This window comes from Buteo buteo, chromosome 5 (assembly GCF_964188355.1).
Source record: "Buteo buteo chromosome 5, bButBut1.hap1.1, whole genome shotgun sequence".
NCBI classification, from domain to species: domain Eukaryota; kingdom Metazoa; phylum Chordata; class Aves; order Accipitriformes; family Accipitridae; genus Buteo; species Buteo buteo.
Window position 1 is genome coordinate 474,610 of NC_134175.1, and position 23,036 is coordinate 497,645.

The following is a 23,036-nucleotide window of genomic DNA, read 5'->3' on the forward strand; positions in this document are numbered from 1 at the left end:
TTCTCCAAGCTGAAACCATTGTGGAACAGAAATGGAGGGGCCCACATTTGTGTCTATTTTCCAGGCTCTTCTCCCTAGGCTCTGTGATCTTTAATGAGTGAAGCCTCCACCTTTCTTGATACCGAGCTAATGACACTGAACACTTCCTGGTACTTCTCGTCAGAGGACTGAAGTTTCTAAAGGGACATCTGTCACCACCAGTGTCCCCAGATGGGGACACTAAACCAAAGAAAAGTAGAGAACTTTTCTATGAAACAGAATTTGAAACAGCATCTAGTGCTCCCACGTACTCCTATTCAGACACCCAGACAGTGCTACCGGGAAATATTTAGGGCAGGACAACCTGGTTTTGGGTAGCAGAGGGCATCTGTTTGACTCAACAGGAGTCTGAAGGACAGACATTATAAACTCATCAGAGTCTTAAACCTGTAACCTTCAGCATCTTACCAAGACAACGGTATTTTTCATAGATGGTCATAAATCGCTGCTCAGTCTACAGGCAGGCAAGAAATATGCCACTATTAGTAAAATGGGAAGTGGAAACAAACATTCTGGAGTGCCAGCGCAGAGCAAAGGGAGGCCCTTCCACACCTAGCAGAGACTGCCGGCACTTACCCAGCAGCAGAGTGCACCCTTGGATTAGAAAACTCCAGGCAGCAAATAAGGTAAGTGGGGCAGTAGTGCATGGAAAGTATCTCTATGCCGCCCATTTTCCAGGTGATTAAACTTGCTACCTAAGCAGCCTGAACAAAGCCACAACTGATGGCAATTTCAAAATTATTTATGTGTAGTGTTTCCATAATAAATTCCGTGGTATCAAGTACGCCAAGGTGTCCCCTTCAAAAGCAACTGGTCACTTGAAGCGTGTACACTGTACTAGTCTACCAAAAAAAAAAAAAAAAAAAAAAGGTAGGGGAGAGTGAGCAAGAACAGGAAAGGGAAGGCAGCAACTAGCTCTGCTGCAAGAGTTGGTACCTCCTTAACAAAACAAGACAAGGACACCTGAGCACAGAGGAACAGCCAAAGGGAAGGACACCTTCCCCCAAGGTTCCCTCTGGACTCAGCAATGAGACGAAAGGCTCCTCTTCTTCCACATGGAGGCCTGGACGCACGCTGGATTAATGGCATTTGGACCGCAGTCAGCACAGTTCACACACCATTAAGAAGCCAACAGACGCCTTGCCCAGGCAGCACCAGCAACAACACACGTCACTGTTTGTGTGGAAGATCCCTGGGTCATTCAACCCCCTAAACAGCCCATTTCCTTCCTTCCTTCCTTGCTTGGGGCAGGGCCAGGGAACCTGCTTGCTTTCAGTTAGGCTCCCCAAAGTAAACCACATACAAATACCGATTCCTACACACTCTCCTCTTGCTGCACTTTTGCAGCATCTCTCAGTATAACTGTCCACAGGCAGGTGAACTTCTAAACTATTTTACCAGCCTGCACTGGTCCTACCCCGTTAAAATTAAGTTACAAAGAATAAAGATGATCTCGTACCTTGAAAACTTAGATTTTGCAGGGGCCTAATTAAAGGGTAAATCTTTAAGTGACCTCCTAGGAATCAATATTCTGTAAGTCCCAAGTTTGCCAGTTTGTATCAAAACATTATCACTTCTGTATTCTCAGAAACAAGACTTGGCCAGCTTCATCTCTAAGGACAACAGCATCATGTTGAAAATAAAAGTACAACTTGTAACCACAGAAACTGACATGAAAATATCCTTCCTTTATATAGTCCTGGGTTCAACAGGGTCAAAACCAAAGTCAGCTTCACATACCATGAGTCATATGCAATACACCCAGTTTGTCTTTAAAACCGATGCATCTGTATCTGTGTTAGCAGCCTATATAGAAGGATGACTGCTACAGCTGTGTAAAAGTTAGAGGAACTAGACAGAAAGAAAACCTCTGACATTTTGGGAATCAAAGGGTTGCTTTTGTGTGCGTGTGTGTGCGTGTTATGTACTGAACATAACTGAGGTCTGAAACAAGATTCTCCAGCTCAACCATAAACGTATCAGATGATGCCACAACACATTTTTTTTTAAGCACTGTGCTCCATTGCAAAAGAAAACCATGCTTTCTGGTAAAGAAAACATGACCAAACCTGACCCAGTTCTGCTGACTCTCAACACGCTTTCCTGCGAGAACCCTAATTGCCAAAAAAGCACTGTCAGCAAAGCCCGAATGCCACAAACAGGATGAAAATGAAGTGCAAACAAAAAAAAGACAAGCTGTCTGGTATTATGTGACTTACCTTGCAATAATTAAGGGATGGGCTATAAAAGCCATAGGGCTGAATGTTACAGGTATCGCTCTAAGAGAAGTTCAAGACCCTTTATCCCTCATTATTTCTTCTTTTGCTAGTCACACTCTTTTCTGTCTTGCTCACTTAGGGGTTTGTGTAGAGCCACTTGCTTAGCAGGCAATGAAGTTACAGGAACACAGTTTCCACATTCCTGTCTCATATTCAACAGAAGATCTCACGACAAGTATCTATCTCACAGTGCACTGAAGACAAGAGCTCAACAGCATACAAACTGTTGTCAAAATAAGCTTTTCTACTGCTGCATTATACAGGAAATCTGAACAGCTCCAGCCCAGCACAAGGAGACGCCTTGCACTGGGAGCACCCTCTTTCCAAAGGCCGCAAAGATGCACGTGGATACAAACGTATACACATATTTAAGGTTCTACCCCAGGACTCTGCTTTTGATGATAAAATGTCAGATTTTTTTTGTGAGCCAAAAAATTAAGGCTTGCAAATGTTTCCATTTCTTGAGTTTCTCCATTACGTATTGTGCTGGTTTTGGCTGGGATAGAGTTAATTTTCTTCATAGTAGCTGGTATGAGGCTATGTTTTGGATTTGTGCTGAAAACAGCCTTGTTAACACAGGGATGTGTTATTGCTGAGCAGTGCTTACACAGAGTCAAGGGCTGTTCTGCTTCTCACCCCACCAGCGAGGAGGCTGGGGGGGCACAAGAAGTTGGGAGGGGACACAGCTGGGACAGCTGACCCCAACTGACCCAAGGGATATCCCAGACCATAGGACATCATGCTCACTACCTAAAGCTGGGGGAAGAAGGAGGAAGGGGGGACATTCAGAGTGATGGCGTTCGCCTTCCCGAGCAACCTCTATGTGTGCTGGAGCCCTGCTTTCCTGGAGATGGCTGAACACCTGCCTGTCCATGGGGAGTGGTGAATGAATTCCTTGTTTTGCTTTGCTTGCATGCGTGGCTTTTGCTTTACCTATTAAACTGCCTTTATCTCAACCCATGAGTTTTGTCACTGTTACCCTTCTGATTTCTCTCCCCCATCCCACTGTGAGGGAGGTAAGTGGCTGCATGGGGCTCGGCTGCTGGCTGGGGTTAAACCACGACACATATAAATCTGAGGAAAATGTTACAATATTCTTTAAGAAACCACAGAGAAGGTTTCTGAAGCTGTTCTTCAAGGCTGCCTCCACTGAAGGTAATGAAAACGACCGCATTTGTGCATCTCCAAGACACCTCTCACAGAAAACATTTCGAATACTGTATCTTTTCTGGAAATTATTATTCTTCAACAATAAAAACGTAACATCAAAATTACTCTTCACCATTATTCCTTAGCATAACAGGAAGAGGTGGTGACTTTAGGCCCTAAGGGCCTTTTTTGTGAACAGACCGAGTCCCAGCAAGGCAGGACAACCTGCTCTCACAGAGCTTTTCCACCAGCAGCTGCCTTCACCTGATGGGAGTCCTGAAGCTTTCAGGATCTGATGGAGCGACACGTGTCCACTTGCTCATGCTTCACCCCTCTTGCCCTGCACCTTCTGTGAAACTCTGCAAGCCCCAAGCGTGCCCCTGGGTCACGCGTTAATTTAGGGATCTGTTCCATCACACACAAAGCCATTTTCACTTCTGTTGTCCTCAGCCCTTCATAGGGGAGTGAGAAGCTATCCCATGGATTCAAAACCAAGCTTAGGAAACGCAGCAAAACTACTCATGGTGGTATTTTTTTGCAGGGTCTGGTCCTCCTAAGAAAACCAGTTGCTCCAGTGTCATGTCATGGCTGGGCTGCTTCACAGCACTGGCAGCCTGAGGGGAGCCTGACTGTCCCAGCAGGGAGAGACTGGAAAGAGCTGCTTGGTCAGATTTTGGGCCCTACTAAGAAATTGGTTTGCCTCTCATACTCATTTCCCTAAAACATGAACCATCATTTGAGTGCAGAACGAGCTTCTTTTTAATTGGTACTCAGAGGGAGCCTACTACTGATTACAGTAACAATAGCAAGTTATGGACAAAACATACCTAAAGATGCAAAACTGTTCTGGTACGAGTCTTTTAAGGATGCATAGTTAATTACATCAGTTAGCAGTTTACAGAGCTACAGCGTGTACAGTTGCACACTTACGCCCAGTAGACAAGTTTTCACCTGAGACTGCAGAAGCACCTGCCTTGTGAAGCCTGCTAACAGCTTGTGACCCCTCCTGACTGCATGTACCCTGTATTAAAAGGGAAACTAAAACACAGCACTTGCAAACTTTGTACAAGTGTTTTCCATGCGAGGAGGCAGCAGGGCTGCTACCAGAAAGATTTGCGATTACGCACCGAGTGGGACAGTTCCTGCAGAACTACCAAAAGACACCCTACCCTCATTCAGCCATGTCATCGTACCAGCAGGAGACAAGACACTCGAGACTTTAGTAACAGTAAGGGTGGAGTCCCCATCCTAAATGGTGTAGAAAACCAAGGACCGCACCTGGGGGAAACGCCTGCGCTGCAGAGCTTAGTCTCAAGTGCAACACTTCACCTGCCCCCCTGCGATAGCCCACTCCTCTGCACGGCCCTCCCCATCTTCTAACCCAAAGATCTCTTTCAAAGACACTGTATTTTTTATTTCTCTTTTTGAGCTATGCAAGCGGTGTTTCAATGGGTGGGCACTGGCTCAAGTCATTGGCTCCTGCTCACGCTTTATTACAAAACGTAGTAAAGCCACACGTTAGCGGACATCGAGTCTCAAGTCTTGCACTTTCTTTGTGTGCTACCCGAAACACCACTATGGTCCAGGTATGGAGCTAAGAGGATACCAACATACAGCAGCGAGTGGCAAGACCTCCTTTGCTTGACAAGCCAAGTTTAAGCAATTAGCATGGAGAGCTGCTTTTCTCATCTCTGCACACTGCTTTACTGGACAAGTACAGATCCAAAAGCATCTCCTCTTTCGTCCTTCTGCCAAGCAAGCTTCAACCAGCAAGCAAGCTTCAACCAGCAAGAAACTGTCTGTACTACTCACAACATGGCAGTGCAGCCAGAACTGTTAGAGGAAGCACTGCTTTGCAGTGATGAAAAATAAATCAGCAGTTCTTAGCAGTGAGCAGTGTCTATACTGCCTGCCTTTTTTTTTTTTTTTTTTTTTTTTTTTTTTTTTTTTTACACTCTCACCTGGAGATCCGTTTTTTTTTCACCACACTGCACAACCTAAATGACAGACAGTGTTTGACTGGAAGGGCTAAAGGATGAGGGCGCATGATCTCCTGCACATTCCACCAGGGCAGTATCTGTCCAGGATGTAATTATTTCCCCGCAGACTTCTAACCACTGAACTAACGGTGCTGTGTGAGATCTGCATCTGCACGTGTTCCCAAGTACTATGCTTAAATACTCAGGAGGTAAGAAGCCACTCCGAAGGCACCGGCTTCTCAGCACATGCAGTTTCTTTAGCTGCAGTTTCTGTGTTACAACCTTCACTGTGTGAACACACGCAGGCTGAATTTAACAAGTGCGATAGCTGAGCGCTGTAAAAAAACCCAACATGCAGCGCAAAGACATTTGTCTGTTTCGCAGAGCAAGTCAGACACGCCATATTCTCTCATCCAGTGCAAGCTGTGGGTGGGGATGGAAGCAGTCTAAGGACACATCACTTCTCCGAGTGCCACTGCTCTGTTCCTATTTCACAAATCATCTGTCACTTGCCCGTAAAATCTTACTCAATTCTTCTATACAGCAAAAGTTATGAACACCTTCCATGTCGCAGTATCAATTTGATCCGGTTTAGTACTTATTTCTGAGGTGTCATCATTGCAGGAACATGTATTTCTGAAATGAAATTGCAGTAGCATCTTCGATGCGCCTTACAAAAAGCTCTGTTTAGCAGTGAGCTATTACAGGTCATGGTCTCTACCAGCAAATGAAAGCACTTAAAATTTTTACTTAATATTCTAAGACAAATGCGTATCTGTGCTAGTGAGGCAGGTCAGTTCCAGGCCTTTTGATTAGTGAGAAATGTCACAACTACTGAGGCACAAGATGAGGAAAACACTGTATTTACACTCTGAACCTAAGCGACAGCTGAAGAAGTCTGTTCTTTCACAGAAGAAATAAACACTACTGGGCATGGGCAGGAATAACGAAGTAATCCAGAACTGCACATGCAGGCATTGTCATTGATTTTAAACCATTTATCCATCTACCAGGGCAAGACTTCTCACTGGCAACACTTTCCCCATAGCTCTTCCAACACTGTACAACTTCAGCTATTGCTCCCACGCCATCTGGGACTACCCCGTCCCTCTCTATCGTCCCCAGCAGCCAGTGCTCCCTCAAAAGATGGTACTTGCCCCTACTTTTCTTTATCATGCCATTACTAGAGAAGAGGAGAAGGGGGGTGGCTCAGGCTGACTTTTTCCCCATGTGGCAGTCTCTATACCCACAGCGATAAAGCACTTGCTGCCTTTTTTTTTTTTTTTTTCCTTTCCAGGTTTCTCTTCCCCAGAGCTTAGGCATGGCAAGGTTTTCACGCTATCCAGGAACAGCTACTGCAGCAAACCAGGGAAGGTTTTAGAGATGCCATGTGGACTTGTTGTATTTTATAGGTAGGGCAGACTGCTAAAGATGTCACTTCTTGCGCTATTTAGTAATTTGTATAAAAACAGTTGCCTGCCTAAGGTCACTCTCTGCATCTCAGGTCAGAAATTGGCTGTACTTTCCCTTGGGTGCCAACACTATAAAAGACGTTGTGCTTTTAGAGGTATGCAAAGAACGCCAGCCTAGGAGACGCGCTGCCTGCTGCTCACCTGCACAGTGCTACCCACTGCTCATGGAGACTCCCTCCTCCAAGGGTTACATGCTAATGGAGCTATAAACAGGAAAAAAAAGCACCTCCCGGGGCACTATGCAGTATCTGTGCTATGGTACTGTAAGTATGGTAAAAATTCTGACCCAAGTCTCCTCTCATAAAAATTGCACACTCAAGAAACAAAACAGTCACCCAGAAATCACCAGACTGATGAGCACAATGATACAAAATGATCGCTGTTTGCTGCAAAAGTAGATGAACAGGAACTGCTACAAGCTACAAGGCTGTTAAACACCAGGTCAGCAAAAGAGACCGAGATCTCCTTCACTGGAAGCTTTCAAAAAGTCAAACATCAGTCATGTTTACCCCATCTCTAAACTGGGAGTGGCCTACACCGTCTTCTGAATTCCTCTTCCTAGTCCTACTCTTTTTGATGAGGCGCCCTGCAAAACAAGTTTTGCAATCACCTGGCACGGAGCAGGCATGTGCTTCAAGCATCCCTAAACCCCTCAGGGAAGGTTTGGGCTACTGACCTCATCCCACCCTGTACCAACTCAGAACGTGAGATTGTGAGCTAGAGGTGTTAGGAGGTAACCTCTCCTTCTGCGTGCGTGATGCTACAGCAAAAGCGCTGTCCCAACCCTGAGCCAGCATCCTAACATCGCCCTGGAAGGGCTGGGGACCAACGGGGGCGGGGGGGGGAGAGTAGATGGAAACACGACCGCGTCCCACAGCTGGGGGCACAGGGAGAAGGAGGGGGAGGAACAGCGAGCTTAAAAAGGCGCTCGTTCACGTTCTAAGTAGAGCGGAGCGAGGGACAAGACAGAAGCATGCAGATTTAGACCCCAACAAATACTGCTCGACGCGTCATCCTGCAATACTTACTGGAAGCAGTGCTTTGCCGCATTCGCACATCCACCTGCACGGGGCGGGGGTCCCGGACCCCTCCGTAGTACCTCTACCTGCTTCCAGGTGAATAAACAGACAACATCTGGCACCAGAGCGCTGACCCGGGAGTCTACAAAGGCGTCAGCGGAGGCTCCGGCCAGCGTCTGGCGCAGCCCCCGCAGCGGGGGCGGACGGAGCGGGCTCCCCCGCAGACCCGGCCGGCGTCTTCGGCATCCTCGCAGCCCGCCGCAGCTCCTCCGGCTCACCGCAGCGCGGGCGCCGGCCTCGGCCGTCCGCCCGCCCCGCACCTCTGCGACCGCGGATGCCCGGGCTCGCTAGCGCCGGCCGGCATACCCCGGGAGCGGGGCAGTCCCGCCGCCCGCCGCGGGAGCCGACGCCGAGCCGGGTTCAGCGGCCGGCGGCATGCCGCCGCAGGCGGCCGCCCGAGCGCTGGAGCCGAGGGGCAGCGCCGCAGGACCGAAGACGGGCTCCGCTCGGCGGCTGGCTCCGGGGCGGCTGGGCGGCGCGGCCCAGCATCTGGGAGGAGAGCTGCGGCTGCTTCCGCGCCGAGACGGGCCACACCTCCCCCGCCGCGGGCGGGCGGCCGCCGTGCCTCGCCCGCACCGGGGCGGCTGCCGGAGGGGCTCCGCGGCCGCCGCCCGCCCCGCGGGGGTCGCCCCGCGACGAGTTAAAGGGCGGCGACCGGCAAGCGGACGGCCGAGAGGGGCTCCGGTGGCCCGAGGGGCGGGGAGCCGGCGGGGCGCTGGCCCCGGTTACCGCGGGCGCGGCCGAGGGCCCATCGCCGCGCCCGACACCCCTCTCGCACCCGCAGGTACCGGGGGGCGCCGGTACCCGCCCCGGGGCGCCCGGGCAGCGAGCGGCGCTTCGCCGGGCTCGGGGCGCCTGAAGCGGGGACGGGACGACGACGGCAGCCCCGAGACCCCGCCGCCGTCGCCGGGCGGGAGCGCTGGGTCCCGCCGCCGCCGCCCTCAGCCCACGCCGGGACCGCCCGGCGCCGCCATAATAGCGGGATACCAGCGCCCCCCCGCCCCGGCCGACGGCCTCCCCGCCACCGCGCTCAGCGGCGGCCTGCTGCGGGCGGCGGGAGGCGGCCGCCGCCTTCCATTGTCTGCGGCGGGGCGGGCGGCCCGGCCCTGCCCCGCTCCGCTCCCCGCCGCCGGCGGCCGCCGGGCCCCGCCCCGGGCGGTGACGTCACCGGCCCCCATTGGCGGCCGCCGCCGTGTTTACGGTGCGCCCCGTGCTCGGCGGCCCCGGCCCCGGCCCCGGCCCCGGTCCCGGCCGCCTGCCCTGCTGCGGCAGCCGGGAAAGCACGGAGCGAGCTTCCTACCCGGCGGCCCGGCCGCGAGGGCGACCGCAGGTCTCTGCCCAGCCGCTCCGGCAACGCGCGTCTACGTGGCGTGCTCCGGGAAACGGGAGTGATTCAGGGCCGGGACGTGAAGCACCTGCGTCACCTTCGAGCAACAGGGCTCTTGGCGTGCAGTGCTCCTCGTCTCGCCGCGCGCAAAATAATTACGCTTTCGCTAATTGCCCTGCCACGGCGGTAAAACCCGAGACACAAGCCCAGAGAACGTCGCTGCGGTTACTTGCTCCGAACAGAAACTCGCCTCGGCGGCGGGGCGTGCTTCGCCGTCAGCCCGAGAATAAACACGGGCTCCCTGGAGGAATCCGGTCTCTGACCGTGAAGGCAGGCTGGCTCCAAAGACATCATCCCGAACAGAAAGGGAGACGCTCCTCACCTCAGTTCAATCCCATTATAGCCAAAATAGAAGAGGGTAATCTGGGAAGTGCAGTCAAAGCCACAGAAGACAGGCTCCCGGAAAGAACTGTGGCAGAGCAGCCTGGCCTTAACCATGGTGTGTGAAAGGTAAAAAAAACCCCAACAAATCTCAGCAGGAATACAAACAAAACAGACAGAGCCTCCCTGCTGACCAGGAGGCAGTAAAGAAGAGAGGAAGATGAGCAGAAACATTTGAAGTTCACCACGTAGTTCCTCCTCCTCAGGAACAGGGTATCCAAGTCCCGTACCAACACTCATGTGTTCCAGTGAGCTGCACCGCAGCCCCAGAACATGGCGCAAGACATTCATCCCTCCCCCTGAAGGGAACCCAAATATATAATCTTTTACGGTAAAATCCAAGACATAAAGTTAAACACACAGTCACCTCTACCCAGGTGGAGACAGGAGTGATAAACAATGCTACTGTTTATGGACATGGACTTTTTTTCTACCAAAAGTCTCTTACGGCTGTGAAACAACAGTTCTAAGGACCTCACCAATGCTGAATGCGTCTCTCCTACAAGAAACTGTTGTCTGCATCTCGTCACATCTGCATGCTAGAAAGGGCATCCGGTCCTGGTAGAGAGACATCCTCTATAGATTTTGGTGACGAACATCTATCATCCTGCACGCTTACCACTGCTTTACAGGAATCATGTACCTATCAGACTGTGAAATGCCACAGGTAGCATGCACATGCTCTACCGTCACAGTGAATGCATGTGATCCCATCCACCTCCTGTGTGCCAAAACGAGAGTTTGGGTGCCACAGGTACAGCCATGTCACGCGGATACGAGTGAGCCACCAAACCCCCCCAGCTTTTTTATGTTTTCGGGCTGGGAAAGACAGCCACTTCTTAAACTGAGAATCCAACAGTAGCTGAAAGGCTGCCTATTATGCTCTCTCGCATCGGCACCATTTGCATTCAGTACCAGTCACACCCTTGTCCATCCCATACACGCTTGACTCATCAGTTCACACATTGCCTGCCCGTATTTCTAAGTTCTGTTTGGGCTCCCTATGGCAGCACATACTCCTCCCCCACCTCTTTCCTGCAGATGCGTAAGCATAATGCCAAGGAGCACTCATATAAGCCTCCCTGGCATTTCTGATCATGTCCCATGCCAAGGAAACGTCACCTCTACAGACACTTTCTGAAAGCAGCAAAGACTTCAGTTGAGGGCAAACATACCTGCTTTCCACTGGAAATTTGTACTAAAAAGCCTTTCTAATTTGTCATGCATCTGTCACCAGAAGACCTCTGTCCTTCAGTTCAGAAGGGGTCTCATTTGCTTTTTGTTTTTCTTTCTTAAGAGAACCTCTCTACAGACAATGAATGCAAAGTGAGGTCAAATGGTTATAGAAGTACACGATGGCTTCTGAAACCTGTCAGTTTTATAGAGAAAAAAGAAGAGGCTGCCAAGTTTATCAGAGATCAGGATTACATGAGAGTGCTTCCTGTATGAGAAAAAGAAAGAACACTGCTATTCTAATTAACTAGAAAAAAAAAAATGCAAGAACATCAGCAGCTGGTGTCCACTGACCATTTGTAAAAGATCCAACTCATCTGTGGGGTAAAATAAGGAAAACTCAGAATAAAACAAGCGTGGCTGTGTATAGTTCAGAAGAGTGTGTGCTATCCTTTATAGCACAGCATAGACACTGAAAAAGGAAGAAGCCCTTCAGAGGATGGCTACCCAACGTGCTGCCCCTTAAAAACTCCTTCTCTGCCCATTCCTTCACTTGGCTTCATACAGTCCTAGAAAGAGGAGGCATGGCAGGAGATGGTCTCACAATGCTCTCCAGTGGTTTGCAGTACTGCTCCCTGATCCCAATGGCCAATACTTGCTCTATGCTCAAGAAGGTAGGATTTTATCCTTGCCCCAAGCTCATTACTTCCAAGAGCAGCAATTACTATAAGCCGGGAAATTATTTAATGAAATGTTTTTCTCTGGGAGACACAATTCCTGTTGTTTCACTCAAAATGCCCTCCTGTTCATCGCATCTCTCCCAGACCCCGAGCCCTACAGGCACTGGTTAAATGTTCCCTGAATAATCATAAGAAGTACCTGCCTTTACAAAAACTTAAACCAAAAGTTGCTGTAAGTGCTTATAAGAAGGAAGCGTGATACGTCATACCACTGCTGCTCTCTGCTAGTGCAGTAGCCAGGCGGAAGCAGATCCTGCTGCGACGCTGCACAGGCACCTGCGTGGACCTCATGGCATTCCCCTGTGACAGCAATGTCCCCCAGCGAGCAGCGTCTCTGCTCTGAGGCTGCATCAAGAGCTGCTCAGCATGCAAAAAAATTTGTGCTCACTTTTTCCTACCAGGCACTGTGGAGCTCTGGAGCTTGGTGTCAGATGCTTCTCTGCTAACATATCTCTGTTGAAATCTGGAAACTTCTACAGAGGTGTGATTCCAAGTGTGCCTACTATCTTAGCATTAACTGGGAGCCCTCTGTACCCGAAAGCGGCAATTTTATGTACATACCTATTTTATTTATTGGCTTTGTTTACACCATATCCTTTCCTGGTTGAGGTACTGCTGCCTGCCCTTTTATGTCTGGAGCTGTGCTACAGCCTGTGTAGCACAGCCAGTTACTGCAAAAGCATACAACAACTACACAAGCCCTATAACTGGACAGTGAATTCTCAACAGGAGCCTGCAGATAAACTGGAAGCACTACGCTGTGAGCTGGGCATGGTCAGGCAGCTAAAGACTTGCCTCCTTGAGACAGAAACAGAGGCTAAAGATTTTTCAGGTATCTGCAGAACTGAACCTGCAGAACTGAACCAAGGCAGCAGATTAATTTTTGTCTTAATGTAACTGAAAAATATACGGTTCACATATAGGATGCCTTTATTTTTATTTTAAAGAGATCTGTGGAAGACAATTGTTTATCTAAACTTACGTAAGATGGAAATTGCTTATCCTCTTACTATGCTGTTCCTGGGGTATGGCTGACTGCTAAATCTGCCTCTCTTGCAGTGGTCATACTAGCTGGAATCATTAACTGTGTTTTAACAGTGTAGTGCAAAGGAACTCAAAGTGTTCCACTGAGTTAATTAAAAAGAATTTTAAAATTCTTGTCAATATTTTGGGACTACAAATATTCCTTGAAAACCTTCCCTCAAGACTACATAACCGGCAGTAGGGCAAGGATTTGAAGCAGGGCAATTAAAGTAAACAGAGAAGACAGGGATTTGTGTATTTATTCTAGTGATAGAATCAACTCACTTCGGCTTATACCTTAGCTAGCTAAGCTAACATTTGTTCTCTAAGAATAAATGGGAAGATGTTGCTGGTCCTTTAAATAGGAGTGTAATCTGCTCCCTTTGGAGCACGGTGCATAAAGGCAGAGGCTTCTGATAAGTCATGGTTAGTATAATTATTCAGTCTTTTTCCCTGAAGGGCCTCTGCAATGCAGCGGTCCTTTTACTTTTTTTTTCTCCTCCCTGTTAGCAATGCCCTAGTTTGTTCACTGCTGCAGTCCCCCTCCCTTCCACCATCACCACATCATAACAATCTCTAATTGAGAGCTTGCCCGCTAACCAGGAGCTCCCAGACAAACTGCAGGAACACCAGAGACAGCACTCACAGCCACCTTTTGCAGCTCCTCTGAATTCACCAGCACAAGGGTTTTAAAACCTATCCACTTTGCATGCCACACTGGAGAGATTGCTAACAGCTGAATATCAGTCTCCATCGCATCAGTATCGGCTCTACTTCACACGCAATGTGCAGCCTCAGTAGCAGATGAAAAGCACCTGCAGACTCTTCCAATACTCAGAAGTCAAGCCAGCTCAATTTTGATGCTGAACATGAGACTATGTGCACTTCATCTTTAAGAGCTATTTCCATTTCTGTTTGCAAGTATGCCTCTACAGCCAAGTCACAAACCTCTCTTTACTCCTGCAACAACCACAGTGATCTGCCTCCGTTCTGCTCATGCCTACAAAATGTTGGAAGCAGTGTCGCCCCAACTTCCTTGAAATGCCCCTCTTGCATGTGGCATGAGAAACACAGCAGCTACAGGCCAGAAAGCGGAAACAAACTAAACGTTTGTGTTGTGTGACATTACAGGGAGGGGGCGAGCCAGGGAAGGACACAACAGTCCGCTGCTAATATTGATGGATAACCTTCAACAGCTGAAGGTACAGGCACTGTGCCACTGAAATAATGCCTGATGTTACTTTGAAGGACATTCTGTTTTCTTATTATTTCCCCCGACTTGTCTCCAAAAGCATCAGCTCAGACTCTGCACACGTACACACACCGCTCTGCCAGAATCCAGCTAGAAATGGCTCCTCCTCACCTGCCCCTGGCGCTCACGTTTTACAGATGAATGGCGGATGCTCTTATCAGCATCGTCAGGGTGCTCAGTTTTGACTCACATGACTAGTCCCTAGGCTCACAGCTGCTAATGGTATGGAGAAAGCATCTAATGAATGTTCTAATGAGGAAAGCTTTTTCTGTCAAGGCTTCCCAGAATGAGGGAGCCCACCAAAAACCTTTCAAACACCACCTGCCTACACTGATATGTAGCTGGCCTGAATTAAGCTCAAAACTGTTCAGTATTTCTCCAGTTAAAGTAAAGCAGTTCTAAGTATTTGCCATGTCCATCAAGGATAGAAAATAACACCACCACCACAGTAACATATGCTTCAAATCTTTGTAATGATAGCAGTGTTTTAAAGGCATTAAACTGGTGTCAAAAGTAATATCCACGGTAGATTTCCCAAAGCGTGTGTTGTATTACAGTTACCATGTCTGCAGCTGACAGACAAAATAGGATGAGGTTAACTGACTGAGGAACAAACTGCATCAGTATATTAGCTCATTATTTCTCTTGCCTTCAGTATGGCCCTGTGCAAACAACCACTCCTGTGGCTTCTTTTGTGTAACACTTTGTAACATTAATATTAGTTTGTCAGCTATGAAATCTATGAAGACTAAGGATCTGACCTTACTGTATTTGTCTCCAGTATTTAGCAGGGAAAATAGACACTTAGCAAGAGCATTGGGACTTTGCTAAGATTCACAAAATGCACTGCCCCAGCAGCTGACTCCCCCTGATGAAGAAAGATGAAAGCAGTGTTACTGGTCCTCTCCCAGCCTGTCATACAAACCAGCTCTCGCCCTGCATCTCCTTGGCCTGAGTTGGAAGCTGTGACTCTCTAGCAATCGCACTCAGGAAGGGAAACAAATGTTTCAGGCTCCTAAGTTCTCCTGCTCTCCTTTCTCATCTTGCTCCTTCATAAAATGCATTTTGGGGGCACAGCGTTACCAGGTAAACCCGAACCTAAAATTCGCAAGCACAGAGTTGCCATTCAAATCCAGAGCCTGTGTTCCCATCCCTTGGTGCGACATTTAGGTACCAGAGATCTGTTCTGATCAATCATGGATTCTTCTGCCAACTGCTTGGCTAAGAGCTAACGCTATTAGGGTGTCCATCTCATCCCTGCAAGGCTCAAGGGATGCTCTTATGAGTCTAAAAAGGCTGACTGTGGCTGTTATGTGCCAGAGCGTGCCTGGCTTGCCATTAGCGCAGACTGCTCTGGCACTGAGCTCTCAAGCGTTTGGCAGAATCTGTATCTGCCCCATTTGGTAACTCCTAGGTAACAAGGTGGGATGGGGACATCACAGCAGTGGCTGACTAAAGTCCCTTCATTCCTTAAATTGCCTCACTGTCTTCCCACTTCCTGCTTATGTAAATACACATTCTTCCAGACAAGCTCAAGTTTCAGAGTTCTCAGGGAAGACAACTGCAGGGTAGATGCTCCTCTCCTGCTAGGGAAGGGGGTAGTCCCTGTGTTGGGGAAACAATCGGCTTTCTGTTCAGACTAAGAAAACACTCCCCTTTGTCTCCTTCCCATCAAATGCAGCCACATTTTGTTCACATTAAAAGAACTTATAAGAAATTTCAGCAAGAGGTCTTTGATTAATTGTGCAACAGACCTTCCCCACAGCACAACCTTGCCCCTCTACATCCCTCCCCAACACCAGGAGCTGCTCCTCTCATTCACAGTCCTACCATTCGGTGTGCTTTGTTAAAGAACATTGCATGCTTCTTACCATCCAAGGACAGCCAGTCATGCTGGGAGGAAGGCAGGGTTGGCAGAGCTCTGGCTTTGTATTCAAACACCACAGAATTGGAGATGATCTGATTGTTGAAGGCAACTTGCAAAGTCACAAGCCCAGTGTCATGAGCTGAAAGGAAAGCGCATGTGGTAAGACAGAGACCTCCCCGCAGAAACGGGCAGCTAGGTATTATCCCATTGATCTCCCATGTGCTAAGCAGCAGGCTGAGAGCAGATGCAATGAGGGGAGAGGGGGCGTTTGACAATATTTTTGTGACTAAACAACTGAAGAGTCCAAAATGCCAATCTGTATTTTCAAACACGAAGGTTGTACGCTTAAGAGTCATCTAATGGGTTGTTTTGGCAGGAGGCAGAATCACGTGTTCCAGCCTCACTGCATTTCTAGTGGGAAGCTGGGGCCTAACAACAACACCAAGTTACTCCGCATACACTTAAAAGTCATATACTGAGGGCCAGCACTACCGAAAATCTCTGCAGGGAGGTTGGAGGTGTTCTCATCCTGTAAGTACCAAGGACAAATCGTAGAATATAGGCAAATTAAGAGTCAGCAGAGCAGTGAGTGCACTCCTGAGTAACAGTTGCTCTTTAATCTGCTACTTCAAAACTAAAGAAATGCTTAGAATTATTTTAAATTATTTCACATAATTATTTTAAAGCTAATTCAGAGCTTTTAAGCAATATTTGTTGTGATCTGTTGTGACATATCGAGATCCTAAGCTGCTGTTCTCACATTAAATAGGTCAAAGAAAAAGGAAAAGCTTCTCGATGTTTATGTGCTATCATTCACAATGGGTCCATGAGTTTACTCAAGGCATATACATGACATTATTAGGCTGAGAACTCGCTCTGAAACCACCAGCTCTAGAAGAGAAGTGTTCCATACCTGGGCAGTAGCAGCGCAGTACCCCTGGCTGAATTAAAGATGCAGGCACTGAGATCTGATCAAACAGACAGCTGTAATTATTGCTGGCTTCCTGCCATGGACCAGTAATTAGGACTTTTACTCCTCCCTGTAAGGAAAAGAGGGGGGAAGAAAAAAAAAAAGCATTACAGAAGAAGCCATTCCCAGAGACGACCATGCACTGAAATGGCTGAATGGCAAACAGCATCATGAGGGCTAACAGAGGCGCCAAGCTAACGCAGATCCTCGGCAGCAGTCAACACCGATGCCCCAGTCTCCCCCCATCGTGGAGAAATGCAAATAGCATTCCTTAGGAGAGCATCTTTGCTTCTCTTCACTCACTCTGGTCCCCGCTCCTGCCCATGCACTCAAGTCCTGTGCTTTGCCAGCGTGACCCTCACCACAGACCGCTGGCCTTTCTCTTGCTCACGTGCCAGCTCCCAGAGCAGTAATGGCAAACCTTATCAATGCTGTGAGCCAGACATCCCTCCCACCAGGCAGGTCCCGGTAACTTCTGGGTGCTCCATCCCCACCTCGCGCCCACCATCGCCTCCTCAGGCTCCAGGCTCGTCTCCTCGCCACCGAAAAGCGCCACAGCTCAACCACAGCCACCGTGCTGCACGTGTGCCATCGCCGCCCTGACCCTGCTGAGACGGAGGAGCGCGCGCGGGACACAAAAGGCGACACGTCGCCTCCAAAGTCACGACGGGAAGCCCGAGAGGAGCCGGACCGCGAATCCGACAGGCCGCCACGTCGGAAGGCCTCTGCCAAAACCCCCAGCCGCACAACCGGCGCTTTTCTGGGTACCGGGAGCTCGGTTAAGTAAGGAAGCAAGACGACAGCGGGGCTGACGCGGAACGGGTGGCCGAGAGCTCCTTCGCCCGCAGCGCCGGCACCCCGGGCCAAGCCGGTCCCGCACCTTCGCCCCCGCCCGGGCTCTGCCCGGCTCGCCGCCGCGGGCCACCCGCGGGGAGGGAGCCCCCTCAGCCTCTGCCTCTCCGGCCGGGCCAGGGACGCACCAGCTCCATTCGCGCCCAGACCCGCAGGAGCGGAACCGGCTCCCGCGACAGCAGAGACCCCCGGGCCAGGCCCCCGCCGGCGCTCAGGCGAGGCCGGGAGAGGGGCCGGCCCGGCTCGGGCCGCGCCGCCGGCCCTGCCCGTCCCTTCCCCGCGGCCGTGCTGCCCTCGGGCGGCCGCCGGCGGGAGCGCGGCCCGCCCGCCCTCGGCAGGCGGATCCGCCGCGGCCGGCGGCCTCGCACCCTCCGGCGGAGGCGGGACGCGGCTGCCGCGGCCGGGCAGGCGTCCCGGGCTGCGGCCGGGTGACAGCCCGGGCGGCCGAAGTCACCCCCGAGCCCGGCCCGCAGCGCTGGGTGCCCAGAGGGCCCCTCCGCCCGCGGCAAGATCTCGTCTGGAGACGGGAGAGCTGCCGCTGGGATCCTTCCCCAGTTCGGGACGCGAGCGGCAAGGGCTGCGTAGCGACTGGAGAAACCCAGCAGCCGGGGTACTGCTCTGAGCTGCCTGCAAACGACAACCTTGAAGCTCCGGGTACGAAGCCACGCAACCAGAAAGCAATCCTGGACCCGCCTCGGCTTTGAGAAACGTTCTGGTGGGTCTGCGCGGATGGATTAGGCTTTGTGGTCTGCGTAAAACAGCAATAAAACACGCTCTGCCAGCAGGAGTCGAACAGGTCATTAGCGTAGCAATGGACAACAAATAAAAAGTTTCCAAGGTGGCAGCAAGAAAGAAGGATTTGCACCGGGAAGGCCGGAGGTTTGCCGTTAGGCTTTTTTGGTTGATTTTTGGGACCTTCTAATGCAAGCGAGCAAGAGTCAGACTGGCTGTCTGGACAACAGGCACGGCAGAAGCAGTGTCTGTAGCCCAACGTAGCCAAATGCCCCCGAAATACTGTGCTTCTTGCAAACGAAGCCTACCTGGGTTCTAGCAGGTGCTAACAGGCCATCATTGCATTACTGCTGGATGTTAAACAGCCAGTTAGACAACACTACTATTGACCACCACAGTGCTGATGCTTCAGTTTCTATTATACCCCAGAGAAGCAAGACGGGCACATTCAGACCCAGTTTATCACCAAGAGCGAGAGAAGGTAAACTCCAGCTGGTGGCGAGGGGTAGATGATCAGCGACCACCTTGTCTCTTAGAGGGGACCCTGGATTTGGCAGCTGGCAGAGGTGAGGCCCCTGGGCATCTCCTGCCCCAGACAGTCCCAGGTCTCCCGGTCAGCTGCAGGCTGCGCAAACGGCCGGGGAGGCAGTAACGAGTGGCAGGATGCCTTCAGCTGCCCACAGTGCCTGAGCCTGCACCGCCACCTCGCTGGCCACGATGGACTTGTCTGGAGAGAGCGAGCGACTAAGTGGTGGGCAGAAACTCCTGAAGGAGGCTTTTCATCAGTGCCCATCGGCCATTCCTGCATGCTGACACCTCAGTTTCTTTCCATCTGCAGAGTGAACGCCCATGTTTTCACACCAAGTCCCATACTGCAGAGTATGTGAACTCTTAGAGCCACTGAATGCCAACTCATCGCCTGCTCCTGGAACACCGTGGTCCTGGAGCTGTCGCAGGATCATTCAGCTGAAGGTTAAGCCACCTCACCTGCTTATTACTGGCTGTTTCTGCGGCCTCACCCACTAGCAAACTTGCCATCCAGTGGTGTCAGATGCATGCTTACTGGGGGTGGCATCACAGGACTGATAATCAGATAGCACTAGTCAATGGGAACAGAGAGATCTTTTCCTGAGCAGTTATACACCCCCACAAGGTAACAGATGCAACAGTGCTCCGAGGCTGGGCTTACAAAACCACAAAGGAGCATTTTTTTTATTCAAAACAACCTGCCTCTCCATTACTGGCTCAAAACAGCCTCTTTCCTCCAGCATTCCTTCACATCAGAAAAGACTGTGCTGCTGACATTTTTAACTTGTGGTGCACGTGACTGATTTTGGATAGCCTGTGGGATGGAGGTAAATGCTGAACTCATTAAGGCAATGCAGGTCAGGAATTATTCTACTAAGAACATCAGAGCCAGATGTAAGGATTGGCTCCAGTTTGCAAACTTTGTGGCTGTAACGTGGCTAGGTAGTACCATGAAGCCATCACGTGGGAAATACTTTGCTTTTCAATGAAACAAAACATTTCTGTTCGGATGCTTCCTAAGTGAAGAAAGGGCCCTGTCAGGGTAATGAAGTGCATAATTAAAAGTACGCTCAGACATGCAAATGGTCTTGGATGCTCTGACTTCTAAGAGAAATATTTTGAAAGCCTTGTCAAAGCTTTAACAAAACAGTTCTTGGGAGGCCTTATTAACAAAGCAATGAAAGATAAGGCAGTAAATGTTAATGAGTAAAAGCCCTAGACTCACCTCAGGGTAGGACCATTCTGGTGAATAATCTGTCACCATGAATAAGCGCCCACTCTGCTGTAGCAACCCCAGAGTGCCTTGTGCCGTAGCTGCTGAGACCACCTCAGCCACATGCATGTATGCCATCGTGCTGGCTCCATTCTCTGTGCTGCTGAGCTGCATGTTGGCTTGCTGAGGGCTGCAGCAAGGAATGCACATTTCAGCCTGGTTGTAGGTTGCTCTGTTACTGTCTTCAGGCTGAGACAGTCCGGCACTGTCACTTGACACCAGCTGGTGTCCATAGAGAGCATTGCTCCCACCTTCTACTGAAATGAAATCATTAATCAGATCAGAAAACTGGTTGCTGAAGGAGATGTCAAAGTGGTCCAAGTTAAGCTCCATGTTGGAGGAGTTATTTAAGCTGGGATGGGCCACAGGATAGAGTCCTTGTACCATGTTTCCTTGGAGAATAGGGAGATTGTTCCCATTCCTGATACCCCCATTGGCCTCGGGCTGCAAGTAGTGTTCTGTGCTGCAGGCTTGAAGATCCCCTGATTTAAGTAGATTTTCGTTCCCTTCTGCCTGCTGGGAGGTCTCCATGGGAACTTCAGCCTCTGCAGTCATAGCCTGGAAGTTTGCTTGGAACTGCATGAGCTGGAGAGAAGAGGTGGACTCTATTCTGGTTTCCACTGTGCCGTTACAGTTGGAAGTGGTTTGGGACGAGGACTCTGTTTTCACACTGGGGATTCCTAACGTGTTCACAAATGAGCCACTTGTGTCATTCAAATTGTTGTGAGTGTTTTGCTCAAGGGGAAGAGGTTTGCTGGCATCCTGCAGAAAGAAGCTGGGGGAAGGGGTCTGATGAACATGAGGGCTCTGGACGGTCTGATTGAAGCTGGAAGAATAGTCCTTATTGGAGTCAATGGCACTGAAGTCCATCTGCTCCAGGGTGGTACTTGGGCTCAGACCTCCTCCAGATGGAAGCAAACCTGAACCAGTAGTGAGGGTGAGAGTGTTAGATGCAGAAGTGGAGGAAAATGCTTCTTTGGACATCTGTTGTTCGAAAGAGGTGTCCTCAGTTTTAATTTCTTTTGTGAGGGTTGTATTGAAGTTGAAGCTACGTTCCGTTGTGGGTGACTGCCTTATGTTGGTACTGATGCTGTCACTTTTCATACCGCCTCCACCATAAGTCTGCCCTTGCTTGGGATTGTTAAGAAAACAGTCTGGGTCAAAATTCATGGTGGTTTCTGGAATTTTTCTATTTCCATCTAAAGTTGTGGAGAGCACAAGTTCCTCAGAGACAGTGCTGGGTAGCATTGACAAGCTCTCCGAACTGCCAGTTGTTGGAAAAGCAAATTTGTGTCCATCTGAACTCACAGCAAGTACCAGTCCTTGTGCAGCTGCATCTGAGGACAGAAGGTGCTGATTTGGGCCAGAGGTGGGTGACATGGTATACACAGCTTCACTGGTGACTTCTGACATAAATACGGTGGCACTTTGTGACAAACTTCCCATAACTGATGCTACAGCCATACTGGACACACCAGTGACGGCTGGGCTATCTGCCATATCCGGGTCGCTATTTAATCCACTGCTGATGGACACGGGAGAATTCTGGGTCGTGTCAGGGACCTCCACCTGGTTGGTGGAAGAAACCTCAGTGCTGTTTTGATGGAGCAACACCGGTTTCGCCACTTTACCGTTCCTCTTCTCTCGGCTGGAGGCCTTGCCGTGACTGTGCTCATTCTTGCCTTCAGAGACATCGTTATTTTGTACCTCTGAATGAGTGCTGTACCCACCTGTCCTTGGTTCGACCTTTGGTGATATGATGCGATGTTTGGCACTGTTACACTTGTGATGCACACTGCTTCCTGCCCCTGTGCCAGAAAACAACAACATTTGCCATTCAGTAAATACAAAATTAAGACAATGCTAGCTGCGTATCTTATGGCTGTAGCAAAGGAGAGCCGTGCTTATGCGCGAGTGTGTGTGTGTGTGTGAGAGAGAGTGAGCACACGTATGAGAGAGCAAGAGACACCTTGGAAATAAAATTCATTTCTCGCCAGTGCCAGATTTACAGCTCCCTTCCTGTCTGATGCATAGATCCATTGTGTTCAATGACAGCCACCTCAGAACAGGTGTGTGCGCACCTTTCTGCTCACCCCACATAGCACGTGCCCCCTTCCTCCCTGCCCCCATCAGACAACACATTAGGAGAAGAATCGTCATCCATGACAAGTTTTGGAGTTATTTAAACGCGCCCCATCTCAGCGCAAAGTCTGCAAAGCAAGGGCTGTTGCTGTCAACTGTGGCAGAGGGTTTCTGCCTCGCAGGATCTGTTGCATCTGCACTGCGGACAAGACCTCAGCCTGCTGCGACACAGATGCTCGGCTCTTCCCGCTGGCTGATGTCGGGCGGTTTGACAAGCGCTCTTGTGGGTTGGATGCTGACTGGTAATCTGGAGGTGACAGATGCCATATCACGCTCCTGTCCCCAGCATCACCCTGCCGCCTAGATTGCAACCCTTATCTTCTTGTCATCATGGTGTCTATTACAGCTGCCAATCAAATTATTAAAACAGTAGTACATTAGCCAGCACAAAGAAAGCTTTCCCTCCCATAAGGATGGCGATGCGTTTCTCTTGCCCTAAGCTGTTCATGTGCTGACAGATAAACATTTTGTACTTTGAGAGGTCACACGCAGAGCGCACGATTAGTATCGGAGCGGCTGAAGAACGCTCAGGAAAAGGTCACCAGAAGACAACCCTCCACAGAGTTCAGCCAGCTGGCGCCTTTACTGGCCCGACAGAAGATGAACATCAGCCGAGTTCCTGGGAGCCTGGAAATCAGGTAGGATGAAGTGAACAATTCTATCTGCAAAGGCATCTTAGCCACAAACTGGTGTAGGGACTGCTTTTGTTGTTAAAAGAA

General features: G+C 50.1%; 1 protein-coding gene across 4 annotated transcripts in view; it reads right to left on the reverse strand.

The window, feature by feature from the left end:
* The window catches only part of CAMTA1 (calmodulin binding transcription activator 1), a 322,140-nt gene that overhangs the window by 29,266 nt on the left and 269,838 nt on the right, over positions 1–23,036 (reverse strand). The window contains exons 9-11 of one of the 4 annotated variants that reach the window (XM_075027074.1): positions 20,128–21,983; positions 16,734–16,860; positions 15,825–15,959 (exon numbers count right to left, since the gene is read on the reverse strand). In XM_075027074.1, coding sequence (XP_074883175.1) covers positions 15,825–15,959; positions 16,734–16,860; positions 20,128–21,983 — 2,118 coding nt within the window. Of the gene's footprint in view, positions 1–7,946; positions 9,037–9,297; positions 9,474–15,824; positions 15,960–16,733; positions 17,244–20,127; positions 21,984–23,036 lie in introns of those variants that run through there. The other 3 variants (XM_075027071.1, XM_075027073.1, XM_075027072.1) reach the window with 3 other exon arrangements.